Raw genomic sequence first — 18199 nt, forward strand, 5'->3', positions numbered from 1 at the left:
GTGGTGTTTTTTCACAGTCCATGAAGGTTGAGACCGAAGTGTGTTCATCCAGAGCATTTTATGGCTTTAACACCTTTGTGATGCTGCAATCATATTTGAAGTTTGTTTTCTTTGATTCAAAGTGAAGTTACAACGTTTAATTTGATGCAGGATAACAGGATTGACTGCTTAATTCTTTAGGATGTAATCTACCTTGTTTTGTAAGTAATGGTGTGTTCATAAGCAACTGGAAAGTGTTGCCGTTAGTTTGCTGACTGTTTCAAACGTTATGTGCTAAAAACATCACGTACAAATGTAGTGTACAAATAATAATGACCTTCTGAACTCCATTTCATCCCTGTGATGGTCTACATGGGTGATGACGCAGGTTGTTTGTTACTCTTCAGTGTTCAGACAGCAGATTTCCTGAAGGCTGCCATGTTGCCTCTTTGTTGTTGTCATGTGATCGCTCTCAGCTGATAAGTCGGAGGTTACCAAATCGTAATTTTCCCACTTTCTAGCTGCCTGAACGCACCATTAAGAGCACTTATTATCTATTATCAAATGAGGAGCTCACACTAGATTGCTTTTTTCAATCATTGTTTTTATATGCATTCAAAGATGGCTTTGAAAACTGTCTGTCTGCTTTCAACAACCATCTATTTCAACACACTAATTTATGCATTTCCTGAGCTTGGTTTAAATTTTGTTCTCTGGTGACTTGTTCTTTCAATTTCGTAGTTGCTGTGATTTGCCACCACTTGTATTTGAATGGCATTGGCCTCATCTGGTCAAACAAAACACACTGAATTTCAAATAAACCACTCCAGACATTCTCGAAGGCAGCCTGAGGGTAACTTCTGAGAGCTTAAATGCTAATATTCTGCATTATTCATGGGGAAGTTCAATAGTGCGAAACCAAACAGCAGCACTTCACTGAAAAAATGATTCTGAAGTTTGAGAAAAAGTATTGAGATTCATTCCTGTTGAAATGCAACCTAAACCATGGTGTTGGAATGACCTCAGAAATCCATGTTAGAGCAGATTATAGCATCCTCTCAGCCTTTATGCAGCATCACGGTTACAGCAGAGTTTTCCATGTGCAACAATATTGATTTATGGGTAATTCAAAACATAAAGAGAAAGAAATCAAGCATGAACTAAGCTAACATTTTATAGATATCTCTGGACACAGAAGACATCTAATAAATGTATATATTATGAATTTAAAAAAAAAAATCACTTTGTAGCTCATTTAAGGCAACGAACTGCTTGAAATATAAGATTATAAATTCAGTGTTCAAACAACTGGACTGTAAATGTGGTTCAGCTAATCACAACCAGTAAATAAGTTGGCCTGCTTTTTCTTCTCATTGTGTAATGAGACACATAAACTTTCACATTAGTAGATATAATTGCTATGAAAGCCACATTACCTGTGAGGGCATTCTTTGCAATGTGTGCTTTCCTCTACAGATGGTGCTCACTGTCGTATCCATAATCACAGTTTAAAGACACTCTCGGGTGTTATTGCTATAATTCAACACTTTCGCAACGTTTAATTTACGTTCATAGCCGTTATTTTGCGCTTTTCCTGGAGATATATTCTAATATGCTGCCATAAACTCTGTTCATTAGATGCATTAGTAATTAAATCATGAGCAGTTGTTGCATCTGCTGTGCTGAAATAATGACTTGTTGGTCACTTGCAAAGACGTCTGCATCACAACTATCACACAATCAATACAGAGGATTATATTTGTTGTCTCTCACTTTGCTTTTGTCAATGTTTTTTTTTTATTGCTTCTTGTTTGACTTTTTCCAGCTGCCTCACGTCTCTTGTCTTCCTCCCTTCGCCTCCATCTGTCATCCCTGTTTCCCCCATTTCTTTCCTGAATCCTTCATTCTCTCTTTCCTTCTGCTATCTCCATATGTTCTGCTTCTTTCTTTGCCTTCCCCCCCTCCTTTAATCCCTCTCTTTCTCTCTGCCTCCAGTTCCTGTGCACGGTGGTCGCCATCCTGCTGCATTACTTCTTCATGTCCACATTTGCCTGGATGTTCGTGGAGGGCCTTCATATCTACCGGATGCAAACCGAGCAACGCAACATCAACTACGGAGCCATGAGGTTCTACTATGCCATCGGCTGGGGCGTGCCCGCCATAATCACAGGTAACACACGTTGACACGCACACACCGACACGCAATCACACACACTTTCACAGTGAGTCTGGCTGTGTAGATAAGAGGTCCTATTGACATTCGTATTAAACAGGTTTCGGTGGTATTTTAATATAGAGATAGTAAAGCAGAGATACACACGCTAGCAATTTCTGCCATGACACATACTGTTAGGAAGTAATATCTGCCTGCTCTCTATCCTTGCTTTACTCACACACGCGCACACACACACGCACACACACTCGCACACACACTCGCACACACACTGGCAGTTTCCATCCAGATTCATAACATGCTGCCAACTCCCCTCTATCTGTTGCTGTTTCTGTCACTGTCACACACACACACACACACACACACACACACACACACACACACACACACTTGCAGACCGCTATCTCTCCTTGCCTCAAGAACGGATCTGTCTCCCACCATGTCACACACACATTAGCACATTTCTCTTTCCTCAGGCCCACAGGTGTGTTTATGTCTGTCTTTATTTTCCGGCTATTCCTGCCTCTCTTACTTTTGCAATTCAATTTAAAATTCTTAAGACCCACAACTGTCAAAAAGCTTGTCAGCATTGTCCAAACAAGGATATACAAGGAATAAAGATATCGCAGTTCACGTCACAAATCTCCTAGCAACCATATGTGGCGCAACCACGGAAGCAGAAATATCCAATAACACAGAAAAACAGACATCTAAAGGTTTTTTGTTTTTTTTGGATGTACATTTGTTCATTACTGTTGCAAACAAATCAAAAAATAATGGATTTTACCTTTTACTGTTTTACTGTAGAAGAACTCAGTTACAAATTGCTTTGACCTGACAGCAGCATATTCAAAGTCATGTTTTAAAGAGTTGATTACCTCTAACATAGTAATTTGTCACCTAAATTTGTTAATTTTATAACGATTAATGATTAAAAAAGATACTTAACAATAATTTGAAATTGTCCTGTTGTAATTTGTTGACGGTCATCAGATTATAGCATGCTGTCATTGACTGTCCCTCCAGCTCCCTCTGTGATTGACAGCAGAGGACATCACAGAGTCGATCTCCCTGTCTGATTTGACTATCTGTCTCTTTGCTGCAGGCCTGGCAGTGGGTTTGGACCCAGAGGGTTACGGGAACCCAGACTTCTGTTGGATCTCTATCTATGACAAACTCATCTGGAGCTTCGCTGGTCCTATCGCCATCGTTATACTGGTAACCGTCTCCCGTTTGTATGCACACAAACTTAAAGGAAATATAGTGCAAACAGTGATGTGATGGAGAGCTGGTGTAGACTGTTGATGTCATTTTTTTCCTTTTTTTAGTCGGGGGGGGGGGGGGGGGGTTTCCCCTTAAAAGATAACATAATCATATAATCAGACGAGTCTAGCTCTTCTCACGAGGCTCGGTATCAGCCGCAGGTAAACTCTGCTTCACTGCAAGTGAATTTTTGACTGAGCTTCTAAAATTAGTAGAATCATAACATCAGTCATGTGTGTTAGCACTCTGAATGAATTTAGGAAGGACGACACACTTGAACTCAGCTCGACCATAATTTTAATTGCTCCCCACATCAAGCTAGCACCTTTCACTTTACAGCTTCCCGCGAATGGATAATTACAGAACAGTGTAGTCAGTAATCAGGGTTGTTCTGTTTAACCTATATACATGTTTCTACTTCTTTGATTTTTTTTTCTTTTATTTATTAGTTTGTCAATAATTTGTCTTCATATACCGTTTGAGCTAAAACTAAAACAGAATTTACAGAAAAAGACTTTGATGTCTTCAATAAATGTATCTTTACCCTCATAGAGGACTTTTTTTATCCACATTGATTTAGCTTCAACTGTTGCTAACAGCAGTATTGTATTAGCTGAAATGCATTAAACATGTTGCCTTACCGTGTGTATTGATCTCCGACTGTCCAGATGAATGGAGGGATTTTCATGATCGTTGCCAAGATGTCGTGCAACCCGTCTCAGAAAGAAACCAAGAAGCTCCCTGTCATGTACGTCGCTGCCTCCACACTTTCCTCACTTCCAAGAAGGGACTTTGTTGCCTATTTTCCACCGTGCAATCTTTTCTGCTGTTGTGGGCTTTTTTTCAGGCTTCAGTGGGTGCTGTATAAAATGATCATGATGATGACTCGGTGGCTGTGAGATAGTAAAAATAAATTTGCTTCCAAAGATCACAGCAACTAAGGAGCCAGTTAATAAGCCAGCAGGGGGATGAAGCAATTTAATCAGTGTCACTGTATACATGCACTGCTACTAGTCAAAATATAACCATTTAATTAACTAAATGTGAACATGTAGAGATATAATATGTTGATATGTTCATTTTTATGCTCATGAAAATGTCTGCAGCTAGAGTGTGTGTCATATCACAGATTCTCTCAGGTGAATGCAGCTCTGATCTTCTCTGTTCCTCTGTCTGTCTCTTTCTCTCCAGTGCTACCGTCCGTGATGCCTTCTTGCTGCTGCTGCTGGTCACCGCCACCTGGCTGTGTGGTCTGATGGCTGTAAACAACAGCATACTGGCTTTCTACTACATATTTAACGTGCTCTGCCTCGTCCAGGTATGAACTTAGTGAACAGCATATTCTGTTGTGGGATCTTGACAAGCTGACACTGTGAACTTTGACGTTTGTATGTCCAGTAATCTCTCTGACTGTTCTTCTTCATCTCTTTGCTGCTCACCCACAGGGTCTGTCGGTGATGCTAGTCTTCACTGTGTTCAACTCGGAAGTTCAGGAGGCCTGGAGTGTCGCCTGTCTGGGGAAGAAGAGTCCTGGAGAAGACCCACCAAGACCACCGCAGAACACAGTAAGTCCCACATTCATGTACGCAGCAAACATCCCAAAAATGATTTGAGAAATGATACAAATTATTGTAGTCATTTAAATGAACCATGATATTATAATATGATTCTCCTCATTGCACAATAGTGACCGGCAGACAGAGTTTTAAGATCCTGATGTGAAGCCAGAGATCGTCTCGGTGAATGATCCCAAAGCTTTTTATCATCTTTGTATCTGACTTTATTTTCTCTGTTGGAGACACATTCTCATTGAGTCCATTACTCGACAGTGCCCCAGCCCTCCTGCCCTCCATTTCTCCTTCCCTCTGTCCATCCATCAGTCTTTCCTGTTCTCTCTCCCTCCTCTCCTTCTGCCCTGAGGGTTCGTTGGTGACCCACATAAAACAATAAACCGACCAGTGGAGCCCTGCCTGCTCTTCTCTTTAGCCCACTTCTACTAAAGCACTGTGCAGGGCCTGTTTAGTGGTGTGTGTGTGTGTGTGTGTGTGTGTGTGTGTGTGTGTGTGTGTGTGTGTGTGTGTGTGTGTGTGTGTGTGTGTGTATACAAAACTGTATATGAGTGTGTGCACATTTTTCTCTTTTATGCAGTGTAGTCCACATGCAGCCTGAATGTGTGTGGGGGAGTGAGGCGTTTCTGTCAATGTGCATGGAGGTGTGTGTGCGTGTATTTGTGTTTCGGAATTTGTGTGTGTGTATTTGTGTTTGGGATTGTGTGTGTGTGTGTGTGTGTGTGTGTGTGTGTGTGTGTGTGTGTGTGTGTGTGTGTGTGTTCATTTCCACCCTTTTAACCTCCATTTCCTCCAAAGCTCTTCCTCTCCATTACTGATTCATCTGGGACAAAAACCTGCACCTATTATTAGAGACCCACTCTGCTGTTTTTACCTTTGATGGACTATATGTTTAAATGACCACCTATTAGTGTACGTTTATCTATCTGACTACTGTACCTACTGTACGATATGTTATTTATGACTAAGGTGAACAATAAACTACAGAGAGCAGAGGTCTTTTCTCATTTGCAGGCTGAAGATTGTGCTCCAATACCTCTACCAATGGTCAACATCTAGCAGCTATAGTAGCTCACGTGGGTTTCGGGAAGCCATAGTAAAATACAACGTTGGGTTGACGTGTTTGAATGCTAACAAGAGTGTTGTCTTTGCTTAGGATTCAATTACAATAGGATTACAATATGGAAAATAATTGAGTCCTTAAAATATATTATGCAACACAAGTTGGCCCATTTTGAGGCACAAATTTGGACTATAGCCATTTTTTACTGTTTGAAATATTGTCCTTAAAACAACTATTTTTCAAATGTTACGTTGTTCCTACTTCCTCTTCAAAACATAATGAATTAACTTGCGTCTGTACCTTGTACTTGTGTGTGTGTGTGTGTGTGTGTGTGTGTGTGTGTGTGTGTGTGTGTGTGTGTGTGTGTGTGTGTGTGTGTGTGTGTGTGTGTGTGTGTGTGTGTGTGTGTGCGTGCCCTCAGGCTCAGAACCCCTATCATAATGCTTCTCTGTTGGAGCAGAGCGGGCTGCACCGCATCACCCTGGGAACCTCAACTATCTCCTCCGTCAGCTCCGCCAGGTATCTGTGCACACAACCCCCCCCCCCCCCCCCCAACACACACACACACACACACACACACACACACACACACACACACACGTCACAACAAAACAAACTAAGAATGAATTTGGATGGAAAATTTACTGTCAGAGTAGATTAAAACTAGTTTTTCTTTTGGTTCAAATGGTTTAATACCAACAATATAAAAGTAAGAAATTGATAACGACACTCAATGATTATAAAACGAGGAGAACTCATCATTCAAATAGGAATCTGTCAGGTTTTGTTGACTGTCTGTGGCTCACTAATTTGAGACGAAGTTGCTTGAGGGAGGAAATTCCCTCACTATAAAAACCCTGTTGTGTATTTTGTGGGTCAGTGGGGTAAAGATGAAGAAGATTGGATGGAACAATGTACTAAGCGACATGTAGAGCAACACTAATGTGCTCTGAGAGCGACTGTCGATGGCTTCATGGCTCACTGACTGTCTGTCTTACTGTCTAAGTGTGCACAGTGCAAATATATGTGTGGATGCTCTCTACTTTTAATCTGAATTGGCCTGTGTGTGTGCACTTACAGTGTATTTATTGTGTGTGTGTGTGTGTGTGTGTGTGTGTGTGTGTGTGTGTGTGTGTGTGTGTGTGTGTGTGTGCACATCCTCACTCCTCTTCTCTTTCCCTGTTAGAGAAAATCTTTTGGCTCGTCAGACTCTGGAACAAAACATCGTCCAAACGGGAGCGACAGACCTGGATGTAGCCATGTTCCACAGAGATGGAGGTGAACACACGCACGCACACACACACACACACACACACACACACACACACACACACACACACACACCACACACACACACAAACACACACACACACACACACACACACACACACACACACACACACACACACACACACACACACACACACACACATTTAACAAACAGTGGTATCACATTCATTTCTGCTCCTCTGGTCTGCTCCTTCTTACTACTCTGAATGAATTTAATTAAGGATCAAGCACACACACCCATAAAGAAGAATAACAGCTCATCAATCCTATCTTTCCCTCCTCTTCCTCGCCTCCTCACTCCATCTATTTAACTTTCCTCTTTCTCTTCTTGCAGGTGAGGACTCCGACTCTGACTCTGACCTTTCTATGGAGGAGGAGCACAGCCTCTCCATCCCTTCCTCCGAGAGCGAGGACAACGTCCGTCTCCGTGGGCGCATCCAGCGGCGATTCAAACGCTCCAATCACGGCGAGCGTTTGCTCACCGAACCCACCAACAACAGCAGCAAAGGTAGACGAGGGATTTTCACATGGGCTCATTTTTATTCATGAAAAAAAAAAATATGTGTCTTGATTTAGGAAACTTAAGAATACCGATGATGATTGTAGCCGTAGAGTTACATGTGATTGTCCTATTAAAATGTTTGATAAAGAATTCATGGAAAAGTCACATATTTGGACAAAACATGTATATTTTTAAAGGAATACTTCACAGAAAATCTATGTTGTGATTATCAAATACGGTTGAAAGATGGTTAAAGTTTGTAGTTTGACCCTTTGCGGAGGAATGACGCACTAATGTCAGTGCAAACTAAAAAAATTACTCCTCCTGCACAAATCTCTTCCTTACAATTGATTCCTACGTTCAGTACCTTTTAAACATTTTGTCTTAAAGACACCTTCACAGCATCTGTGAAGTAGCATTTTAACAAATAGGCAGAAACATATGGCAAAACAACACATACAACAAGAGGAAATATCAGTGTCAGTGGTCATTAATCAATACCTTCCTTCTTCCAATACAGATATTATGCATAATATATGAGCGCATGCACTTCAAAGAGTGTTACAGTAAATGTCATGTATATATAGTTTCTCTGAGAGGTTTCACTGAGAACAGGCCAGACATGTTCAACTCTATAAGTCCATGTAGGCAATCAATTCTTAGCTTAATAAACCATTTGGATCACATGAACTTTGTTCAGGGTGAAACCAGACCAGAGCTGTCAGTTCAGTTGAAGAGGAGGCCCCTGAGGTTGCTGTTAAACTGAAGTCGTACTCAGACATTTTGGCTTTTTACTGAAAGGTCATCGTCTGAAGGCGTCCACTTGGTTGTGACAAAGGATTTAAGCCCTCATCGCTGCCACAAGTGTTCAACGGCCGGCATCAACAAAAAAAGGCTTTTTTTTATAACCTTTTATTCTTCTTGCTTTGTTGTTGGCAAAAGCATGTTTCAGAGGGAAAAACAGGCTGAATGAACTCTTAACAAGATGTGGTCGTCAAAGTAAGAACTTAACATATATGGTGCGATGATGTCATGCATTACATAGATGGAACCAAGAAGGAATAATGTTTTTTATTTTCTGTCATTTTGATAATGGATTAAGTTATTTATCAAACAGAAATTTGCATAGCATTTTCATTCTAATAACATCGGGTTGATCTGAGAAGACCTTTTTGAACAATAAATGGCCGTAAAGGGAAACTCCACCATTCATGGGAGAACACGTCTAGTTTCTCTTGATTCCCTTTGTTTTTCCTGTTTGTAGGTTATTTGCAGTCTTCTGACACTATTATTTTGCTTTGGCTGTTATTTCAAAATGAACATATGCTATTTGTCTGCTGACAACTGCTATTTGGTGCGGACATCTGTTTTGTGCTCGTGATGATGCTCGTTGGGAAACAAAATGTAACACAATGCCTGGTGTCAAATTAAAAAGATGAGCGTAAGAAAGTAGCTTTTTATAACTGCTGTTTACTGGCTTTAATAATGAATTGGTTTTAATTGGTTTCAGTGACGACAGGAGAAACTGTGATTTTGTCCACTTTTTTTTATGTTCCGGTCTCATTACATAATGACCTTACAGAGGAACATGTATGTTTGGAAAGTTCAAAAGATTTCACCTCATTAAATGTCACTGACGCTGATGTTAAATTCCTGAGTAACCTCTGCATGTTGGGTTTCTTTTTGTGTGTGACAGATCTGGATGGCAATGACCTTTTGTCTTACTGGCCAGCTTTGGAGGAGTGCGAGAAGCACACGCTTCAGAAGTGGGGCTCAGAGCGCCCCCTGGGGGCGGATTACAGCAAGGACGCTGCTAATAACAACCAGGGAGATGCGGCGCTCACCAGTGGAGACGAGAACGGCCTCACCCAGCCACACAGGCACCGCAAAGGTGAGAGACACACCAAAACAAACATGGACTAACAAACACAATCTGACGGGGCTCAGACATTTTAGGTTTTGATAATATTCTCAATGTTGTTTCCTGATACATGACATTACGACACATGGATGGTGAATATGAAACATACCTTAAGATTAGAAAACAGCCGTCGCACTCAAAGGCACAAACAGCAATGTGCAAAACAACTATTACAAATTCTGAAACCATGTCCATCCATCCATTTTCTATACCCGCTTTATCCTGAACAGGGTCACGGGGGGGCTGCAGCCTATCCCAGCTCACTTTGGGCGGAGGAAGGGTTCACCTCGGACAGGTCAGATGGACAGTCCATCACAGGACCAACACATAGAGACAGACACAAACAAAGACCATTCATGCTCTCATTCACCCCTAAGGGCAATTTATAGAATCACCAATTAACCTGACATGCATGTTTTTGGACGGTGGGAGGAAACCAGAGTACCCGGAGAGAACCCACGCAGGCACAGGGAGAATATGCAAACACCACACAAAAAGCCCAGATTCGAACCCAGAACCTTTTTGCTGTGAGGCAACAATGCTAGCCACAGCACCGCTGTGCCGCCTATAGTTTATCATGTTCAAAAAAATTTGCTTTTTTGCTTTCATTCAGATTAAATTAGTGTCTTTTCATTCAGAAAGTTTGATAATAAGACTGATGAGGCAGAATCAAAAGGCATTTAGCTTAGCTTAGCATAAACAATGGCAACAGTAGGGAACAGCTAGCCTGGTACTCTGCACAGTTCAAAATCCATGTGGATTTGGTGGAAGTTAGATGTATGTGTGCGGGCCGGGATCAAACCCAGAACCTTGTCAGTTCTAACCACTGTGCCGCTCATCTGAAACCATGTAGTGTATAATATTTAGCAGACTTGTAAAAATGTGTTTTAATTTATCTTTTTTTTTTTACATTTCTACTCTGCAGCAACTTACTGACTGTATTGTCACATTTGCATCTCTAAGGGCAAAAATCGAATGTGCGTCTTTGTATCATCAGCGTGTTGCCTGAATATTATAAATCTATTATCTCCTTCATCATAATGCCTTACGAACGTGTCCAGACATCCTGTCTGAGTGATGCAGCTCAGTTATCAGGATGAAACTGGGACATGTTGCCAAGAGGAAGACAGAGGAGATGTCAGCTGCATGAGCTGCATCAGCAAAGCATCATTTAAAATGCAGCTCAATAACTGAGACTTTATCTGTGATACAGGTTCATTATTTCAGTCCACCTTCCAGGTGACCTAAAGGTGCCCTCGGTCTTGAGAATATGAAGACTCAACACAAATATGAATGTTTTTATTCAGACCTTTATTGTTTTACTTTCATGCCCTTCTTGTTGATTCTTACTCATAACTAGACGTTAGTGTTGTGATGTGCAAATTAGCACAGCTTTGTCAAAGTCAGAGTAAAATATTATAATCTGCATGTCATGATTTACACATTAAGGACATGGAAGACTTTTTGTTCCCCTGCACAGCACATCAGGGCTGGAATCATTCAACTGTCCCCAATGCATAAAACAAAACTGAAACAACACAGCGATGGTCTAAATCTGTCTCTAAAAGCAGGGGTGACACTTTTATATGTACTCGACAGTTTGTGTACTCAGAATACATGCATATAAAATTGGCATCTACCCACGTACACACGCTGAGCGAGTGAGTAAGAAACAAATATGCAGGCAAAGTTGAAAATCATTCATGTAGCCTGAAAGCACGAGTGACATTTTAGGGTATGTATTAAGACACAAGTCACACACACACACACACACACACACACACACACACACACACACACACACACACACACACACACACACACACACACGGGTCAACATGTAAAGTGGGTGAAAGTCCTACTTTTAGCAGCATACAGTTTGTTCTTTAGTTGTGTGACTCATTTTAAAGTTGCCCTCAGGATTTTTACGCTCCACACCCAACATGATTCATAACATGGTAACAATGAACAAAGAAGGATTTAAAATGCCATAAGTACAAAACTCTCCTCATTTATTCGCTTTTCTTCATCATTTGACCTCCTCCTCATCTCAAATCCTCTTTCCCTCAGCAGCCTTAAAGCAGTTCCACCCTCACCTTCAACCCTTGGTGCCCTGCTGCACTTTTTACTTCCTGTCCTCTCTTCTCCTCTAATGGAGTCTCATCTTTTCTATAAATATCTTCTTCCTCTATTTCTGCCACTTATGTCTTCCTCTTTCCTTCTTGCGTTCTTATTCTCTCGGCCCAGGTATCCTGAAGAACCGTATTGGCTGTCCTCCTGCCCTCCAGGGTCTTTCCACCATGGGCCGGGTCCCCAGTGAGCTCAACTGGTACCGAACCTCTACTCTGGGCCACCGAGGCGTCCCTGCCGCCTCGTACGGTCGCATGTACTCTGCCACAGCTGGTGCCAGTGGCGGCTCAGGCTCTCTTTCTCAGCCGGCCTCCCGCTACTCCTCCAGGGAGCACCTGGACTCGCTCTCCCGGAGGCAGCTGTCCAGGGACCCGCTAGGGAGGCAGACGGTTGGGGGGTCAAGGGACCGGCTGGACTCTCGGGGTTCCAGGGACAACCTGGATCTCCTACCCAGAAGGAGAGAGCTGGGGCTGGGGCAGGGAGCAGGGTTGGGGGGCCCGGATCACCAGCGAGTCTCATCATCTAGGGAGAACTTGACGGGATCCAGGGACAGACTGGACAACCACCATGCGAGCAGCTTCCACGCCTCGAGGGAGGACTTGAGTGGGAACGGGGCAGCTGCCGGGATGGAGGGGTACCTCAGCGGGTCGAGGTCGCACCTGAATTCGCTGACTCGGCGGCAGGCCTCGTCCCGGGAGCACCTCGGGGGGGCGCTGATGAGCAGCAGGTCGAGGGAGCAGCTGGAGACCAACGGAGTGGGAGCCCAGGCCCAGGCCCAGGCTCAGCCGTGTCGGGAGTGGCTCCGCACTCTGCCGCCCCGCCAGCCCTCCCACTCCGACCAGCCTTCCTCCTCCTCCCCGCCTCCCCCAATCTCTGAGGAGCCCCAGCAGGAGCAGCTACCTTCTTCAGCTCACATCAGGGGACGACTAGACTCGGCGCCTCCATGTAGGTACCCTGGTCAGACCGTCCCCCAGGTCGCAGGTTCAAATCCAAACCCGCTGGGTCGACAGCCATCCAGCGAACACCTGGATATTCTGTCCTCCATCCTGGCGTCCTTCAACACCTCTGTCCTCACTCCTCCCTCTGCTGCCTCTAACCCCGGTCCTAACGGCTCAATCCACGGACCCTCCCCCTCCCCGCCCCAGTCCGCCACCTCCCACAGCATATCTGAAGTCTCCCCCGACTCAGAGTAAGTCCCAATGCATGGACATACCCTCCTCCTGTCTCTGTTTGACATCTTCTGTGTCTCCTCATCTTGGACTTTCGACTTCTTTTCTGTCCTTTTTCATCTCCTTCAGTTCCACTACTTTTTTTTTTATCCTCCCGTCCCTTGTGTCTTAGTCTGTTTTCTAACTCTCTTTATTCTTTTGCCTCTAGAAGCTCATTTCCATTTTATTTCAGTATTTTCATCATTATGTGGGATTGAATTTACAATCACTGGAATAGTTTTTGTACAAACTTACTGATGACTCATTTTTCTCTCCTTCACCTCAGAGCCAACAGAAGTGAAGGACAGTCTTGATGACAGCCTCCATTCTGTAGACCTTAATGCATTGCAGCAGTGATGGGGGCTCAAGGGGACAAGCTAAAGGTCGGAGATGTACCCGAACCACAGGGACAACCTGGGACATTTAAGGAGACAGAGTTGGGACAGAGGAGATTAAAAGAAAGATTGAGAGAGCACCTGCTGATAAAACTAATACAGATAAAAGAAAACGTTTGTGGGTGGGTTGTACTGTATAAAGTTTTTGAATCCCGCCGCCTACAATAGCCTATGATGGTTCTTCGGACGATGAGTCAACCACCTCTACTACCTAAAAGCTGTTAAAGACAAACACAAACTCCTCAGATTTCAAACGTTAGCCTGAAACCAGAAGATCTGTCAAAAAGAGAGAAAAAAAAGAAGACTGTAAATAACATTTTTATACATTTTGTATCTTTTTCATTGGAGATGAAGAAGAAATCTCTTGTGATGTTTCTTTTTTTTTTTTTTTAAATGATTGTGTCCGTGTGAGGTTGTGAGTGAGGTCAATGCGAGTGCAGTCTTGTTCGTTGCTGAGGGAGTGAAGATTTTCTCTACAAAGAAAAAAAAATCCCCAAATTTCTCCCCGAAAAAATGATTTTTTTTTCCTCGAAAACTTTCCCTCACATCCGTCAACTTTTATGTATAGCGACAGGGGTCCGGCAATAGTATCTGATGAGATTATGGGAAAACCACAGAGATGTGGTTGGAAGGGAAAATATCAAAGTATCAGGAAGTGATTGTACATAGAGGAAGGGGTTATTACAGGAGAAGAAATTCAATGAAACGAGATGATTGTGCAGAGAAAGATTGCAAATAAAACGTGAAGGTTCAACGTCGGTGGTTCAACTGTTAAAGCTCAGTCACGGGTGTCGGAGTATCAGCTCTTTCTGGAGATTGTGCCGTTTTGTGATCCGCTGTATATGAATGTGACATCTATCTGTGTATCTTTGTGTCTGGTGCTGTCTGGCCCAGACCATATCAGTCCACTGACATTACAAGACCATATCTGTCGTGTTCTAGAGACCAGGTTGATATCAGTCCGCCTCTCTCTGCATGAGGGCGTATCATGTAACCACCATTTAAAAGCCCCCTCGAGGTAATCTCTTGCACTTTGATGCATCACGACTCGACCTGCCTCAAGGGATGCCACGGGAGCTGCCGAATCTCCCCAGCAGCTTCCAGGAGACTCATTTATTCAGTAAAAGCTTCTCCTGCAGAAGTTCTGTGCAAATCTAAACCAAAGGGACGTAAAAATCCGTATGAAACATTGATGTTCTCCAGTTTTCTGTGACGGAAATTACTCATGAAGGGCGTGATCGCTGTAGATGTAACTCAGTTTTCAAGATTTTTTTTTTCAACTACTGTGCCATGCAAAGAAGTGTGAAGTGAAAGTGCGTTTGTATCAATGAGGCCTTTGAGATGCGCTGCAACATAACCCACTATGCTTATTATTTTATTTGGCTGCATTTTTGATCAGGCATGTGGACGGAGAGCGAGTCACATCTTAGTGTGTTTGTTTGCAGGCATGAAAGCAGACGTGCAGTACATACAGCACGCAGCACAGTATTTTTTACCTGAATATTTCAGCTGTAGAACATGACCAGGATTTTTTTTACCTGCTTGGCTGCACACAGTTTCTGGAAAATAACTTCAGAATATCCTTTTATATGCGAGAAATTTCACAGAAGAGGCTCAAATACATCCAACATCAGCTACCATCGGTGGAGAGTTTCCCTCCACACCGCATTAACACAGAGGGTTTCTTTTTTTTCTCCTCATTTAGAGTGATATACAAAGATGAGGTATCTTTCAAGAGCCGGCGAAGCTTCTGCTTCTGGTTTGCAGAGGAGAGCAGATGTCAGCTGTGTCAGCGCTAAAAGCCTCTTAAGTGATTTTGAGGTGCAGGTCTTTCCATCAGCAGTTGCTCCTTTCTCATAGCTGCTGGAGCGAGCCCTGAGTTTAGGCCTTAAGGTAACAACACACGAAGGCAGGCAGGGAGGTATTCTCCACGAGCCTCCAGGAGGAGGAAGGAATTGTGGCTAACATAAATTATTTTATTCTTGTGAAGACAAAAATGCAGTGGGTTGTGTCGTGTGCGTTTCTTTGAGCAAACAGCATTGACAAAAAATACTTCTAAGACCAGAACAGCGAGAAGTGAATAAAAAAATAAAAAAATAAAAAACAACAAGGCTAAAAAAGCCACAGAAGAATAAAACCTAAAGGTACAAAACCAGACAATGTTGGAAGGAGAACAAATTGGGTCAGAAACCATGACTGTGAGCAAAAATATAACCGCAGGGAGGAAGGCATGGACGTTACTCATCCTAGAGACACAAAAAGAAACACACAGGAGCGGATGGAAATGCAGATAATGGAAAGAAAACACAAACACACCTCACAAACAAGTGCATATCTCCTCGCTCTGACCGCTGCTCTGTCAGTCCAGTGTCCCTGGGACGTGACAAGCAAACCTATTTGTGGCAGTATTATTGCCAAAAACTGCTCCTGCAGGGGAGAAAACACCACCTGCCAGTCTGTTTAGAGTTGTACAACAAAAGAAAATTCATTCTTTTCTCTATTTATTTTTGATCACAGATCCAGTTTTCTTCAACTGACCTTAACACGTTTACCTTCTACAAATGAGATTTATTTTATTTATTGATAATTTATCGACACTGTATTGGCGATTTGTTTTTTGCCATTTTGAATGAGAGTCTGTTGTTAAACAAATGCGTGATTTGTTTTACTTTTTTTCCGTCCGAATGTCCCTTTCTTTTCCACATGTAGTGTTTCTCATGATCTGAGTCTCTCACGACAACAAACTGACCGATGGACGACAAGGAAAAAGGGAGAAGACAATTAACAAGTCTATTTACACCTGAAATTCAAATCTCATGTGAGGCAGAGTTTACTCAATATTTAAGATGGATTCTTCTTCCAATCTGGAAGGTAAAGCCTGGAAAAATCAGATGAAACAAACTTTAATTTCTGTCCCGTATGGGGGCATTAGGCCTCTTTAGACATACCTAAACATGTCCAGACTAAGTTGAATACTGGGTGTAAATATTGCAGTTATGTCTTAAATCAATACATTATTTTTCTCCCTGCCAATTTTCATAGATCCAAAGCTGGAGTATCACAAGCACAAAATCAGATCAATAACTGGTCATTTATCCACTTTGACATACAGTGAGCTGTCAGTCATGGATAAATAACAGAGAACTACACCTTCAGGTTAACATGGTTTGGACCAATAGGAGCCACACAAGTGCGGGCAGTCAGGAAGACCCAGTTGAGACTAAAATATTGTGATGTGCTCTGAAAAAAGAAAAGAAAAATGGGATCGGTGACAGAAGGGAAGAAACTTAGAACCAGAAGAGAAGAGAAGAGAAGAGGAGGGATGATGGAAGATTGTCTTTGTTGGCTTGTGTGTTCGTTATGGGATGCCTTCTATCCCACCGTTGGGATGGAAACAGCTGTTCCCGTTACCACAGTAACAAGAGAAATGTTGGACATTAAAAAATGACCTATTCCTACAAGGTGGTGTGTTGATATTTATTCTGTGTGTGAGACAGAAAGAGGTGTCCTGTTCCATATGCATGGGAAGAGACATTTTCAGGTGTTAGAAAGGGAGCACAGGAAACATCCTGACACAGGGACATGTTTGGTTTCATTTCCCTCCGACTTGTTTTGACTCTCAAAGTATTCTGTCACACTGAGAGGCAGCAGAGATGTTTAGCTGCCACCTTGATATAGTCAGCTTGAGGTAGATGCACCCAGCTAAGGCAGAATATCGCTGCTTCCTGCATAAATCTTAGATTTAAACCTGCAGAAACAAAAACGGATCAACGCTGCTGTTAGATTTTTAAAACTACTCGGTCACAGGTCCATGAGACATTGATATAATCCAAATGAAATATTTCCTTTAAAATGTAGAGCTCCAGCACAAATGACAGGAATAGGAAAATTGTTGTAAATATTGCTTTCTTGCCAGAAGTTAGATGGGCATATTAATGACACCGTCATGTCTCTGCCTCAAGTACCGGAGCCAAGAGGTGCTCAGGTTAGCGTAGCATAAAGACTGAGAGCAGTGAAAACCAGCTAGCTTGACAATGTCCAAAATTTTAAAAATACATCTACCATCACCTCTGACTGGCTGTTTCCTGAAATGTTGAACTATTCATTTATTCTCTAAGTGTCTGAACTGTAATGGACGATTGTGCAGCATTCTTCAAAAAAAATACTCGACAAAAACATAAATGTAACATTTGTGCACACAAAAGATTTATTTCTAAAAAAAAAATTAAATCTGTTTGTGAACTAATCCATCTGGCTGACAGGTGTTTCACATCAGGATGCTAATTAAACAGCATGATTACTGCGTGGGTGTGCCGGGGGGGGGGGAACACAGTTGTTGATCGTGTCCTGAGAAATGTTGATCATCTCATCTTCTAAACACTGTAAAAATGCTGCTGGATATTGGCAGGAGTTGGATGTGTCACACCTGTCAGGTGGATGGATTATCTTGGCGAAGGTGACATGCTCACGAACAGATTTTAACAAATTTGTGAATTTTTCTTTTTGAGAAAATAAACCTTTAGTTTGCATAGAGGAAGTCACAGATCTTTTACCCCAACTTTAGAAAAATAGGTGTGAAAACAAGTGTTGTTTAATTGGGTTTCAAGCTGGTGAATGTGAAGGCCATGATTCAATTCATGTTCATAGCATTCAGCAACCCTGTGTTTATTGTGTGGTAGCATCTGGATATTGTACGAAGTATGGACA

The 18199-nt window shown here is 42.4% G+C and overlaps 1 protein-coding gene across 2 annotated transcripts in view; it reads left to right on the forward strand.

Moving 5' to 3' along the window:
* celsr3 (cadherin, EGF LAG seven-pass G-type receptor 3) overlaps positions 1-17091 on the forward strand; it is a 111315-nt gene extending 94224 nt beyond the window's left edge. For both annotated transcript variants that reach the window (XM_069141586.1, XM_069141587.1), the window contains 11 exons: positions 1975-2149; positions 3258-3370; positions 4084-4163; positions 4607-4733; positions 4861-4980; positions 6468-6565; positions 7233-7324; positions 7671-7844; positions 9535-9729; positions 12007-13078; positions 13384-17091. In XM_069141586.1, coding sequence (XP_068997687.1) covers positions 1975-2149; positions 3258-3370; positions 4084-4163; positions 4607-4733; positions 4861-4980; positions 6468-6565; positions 7233-7324; positions 7671-7844; positions 9535-9729; positions 12007-13078; positions 13384-13411 — 2274 coding nt within the window. In that variant the 3' untranslated portion in view covers positions 13412-17091. The remainder of the gene's footprint in view (positions 1-1974; positions 2150-3257; positions 3371-4083; positions 4164-4606; positions 4734-4860; positions 4981-6467; positions 6566-7232; positions 7325-7670; positions 7845-9534; positions 9730-12006; positions 13079-13383) is intronic.
* Positions 17092-18199: the final 1108 nt, after the last annotated feature.

This window comes from Embiotoca jacksoni, unplaced genomic scaffold (genome assembly GCF_022577435.1).
Source record: "Embiotoca jacksoni isolate LCO1_2020_lvr unplaced genomic scaffold, fEmbJac1.0.p SCAF_9, whole genome shotgun sequence".
NCBI classification, from domain to species: Eukaryota; Metazoa; Chordata; class Actinopteri; family Embiotocidae; genus Embiotoca; species Embiotoca jacksoni.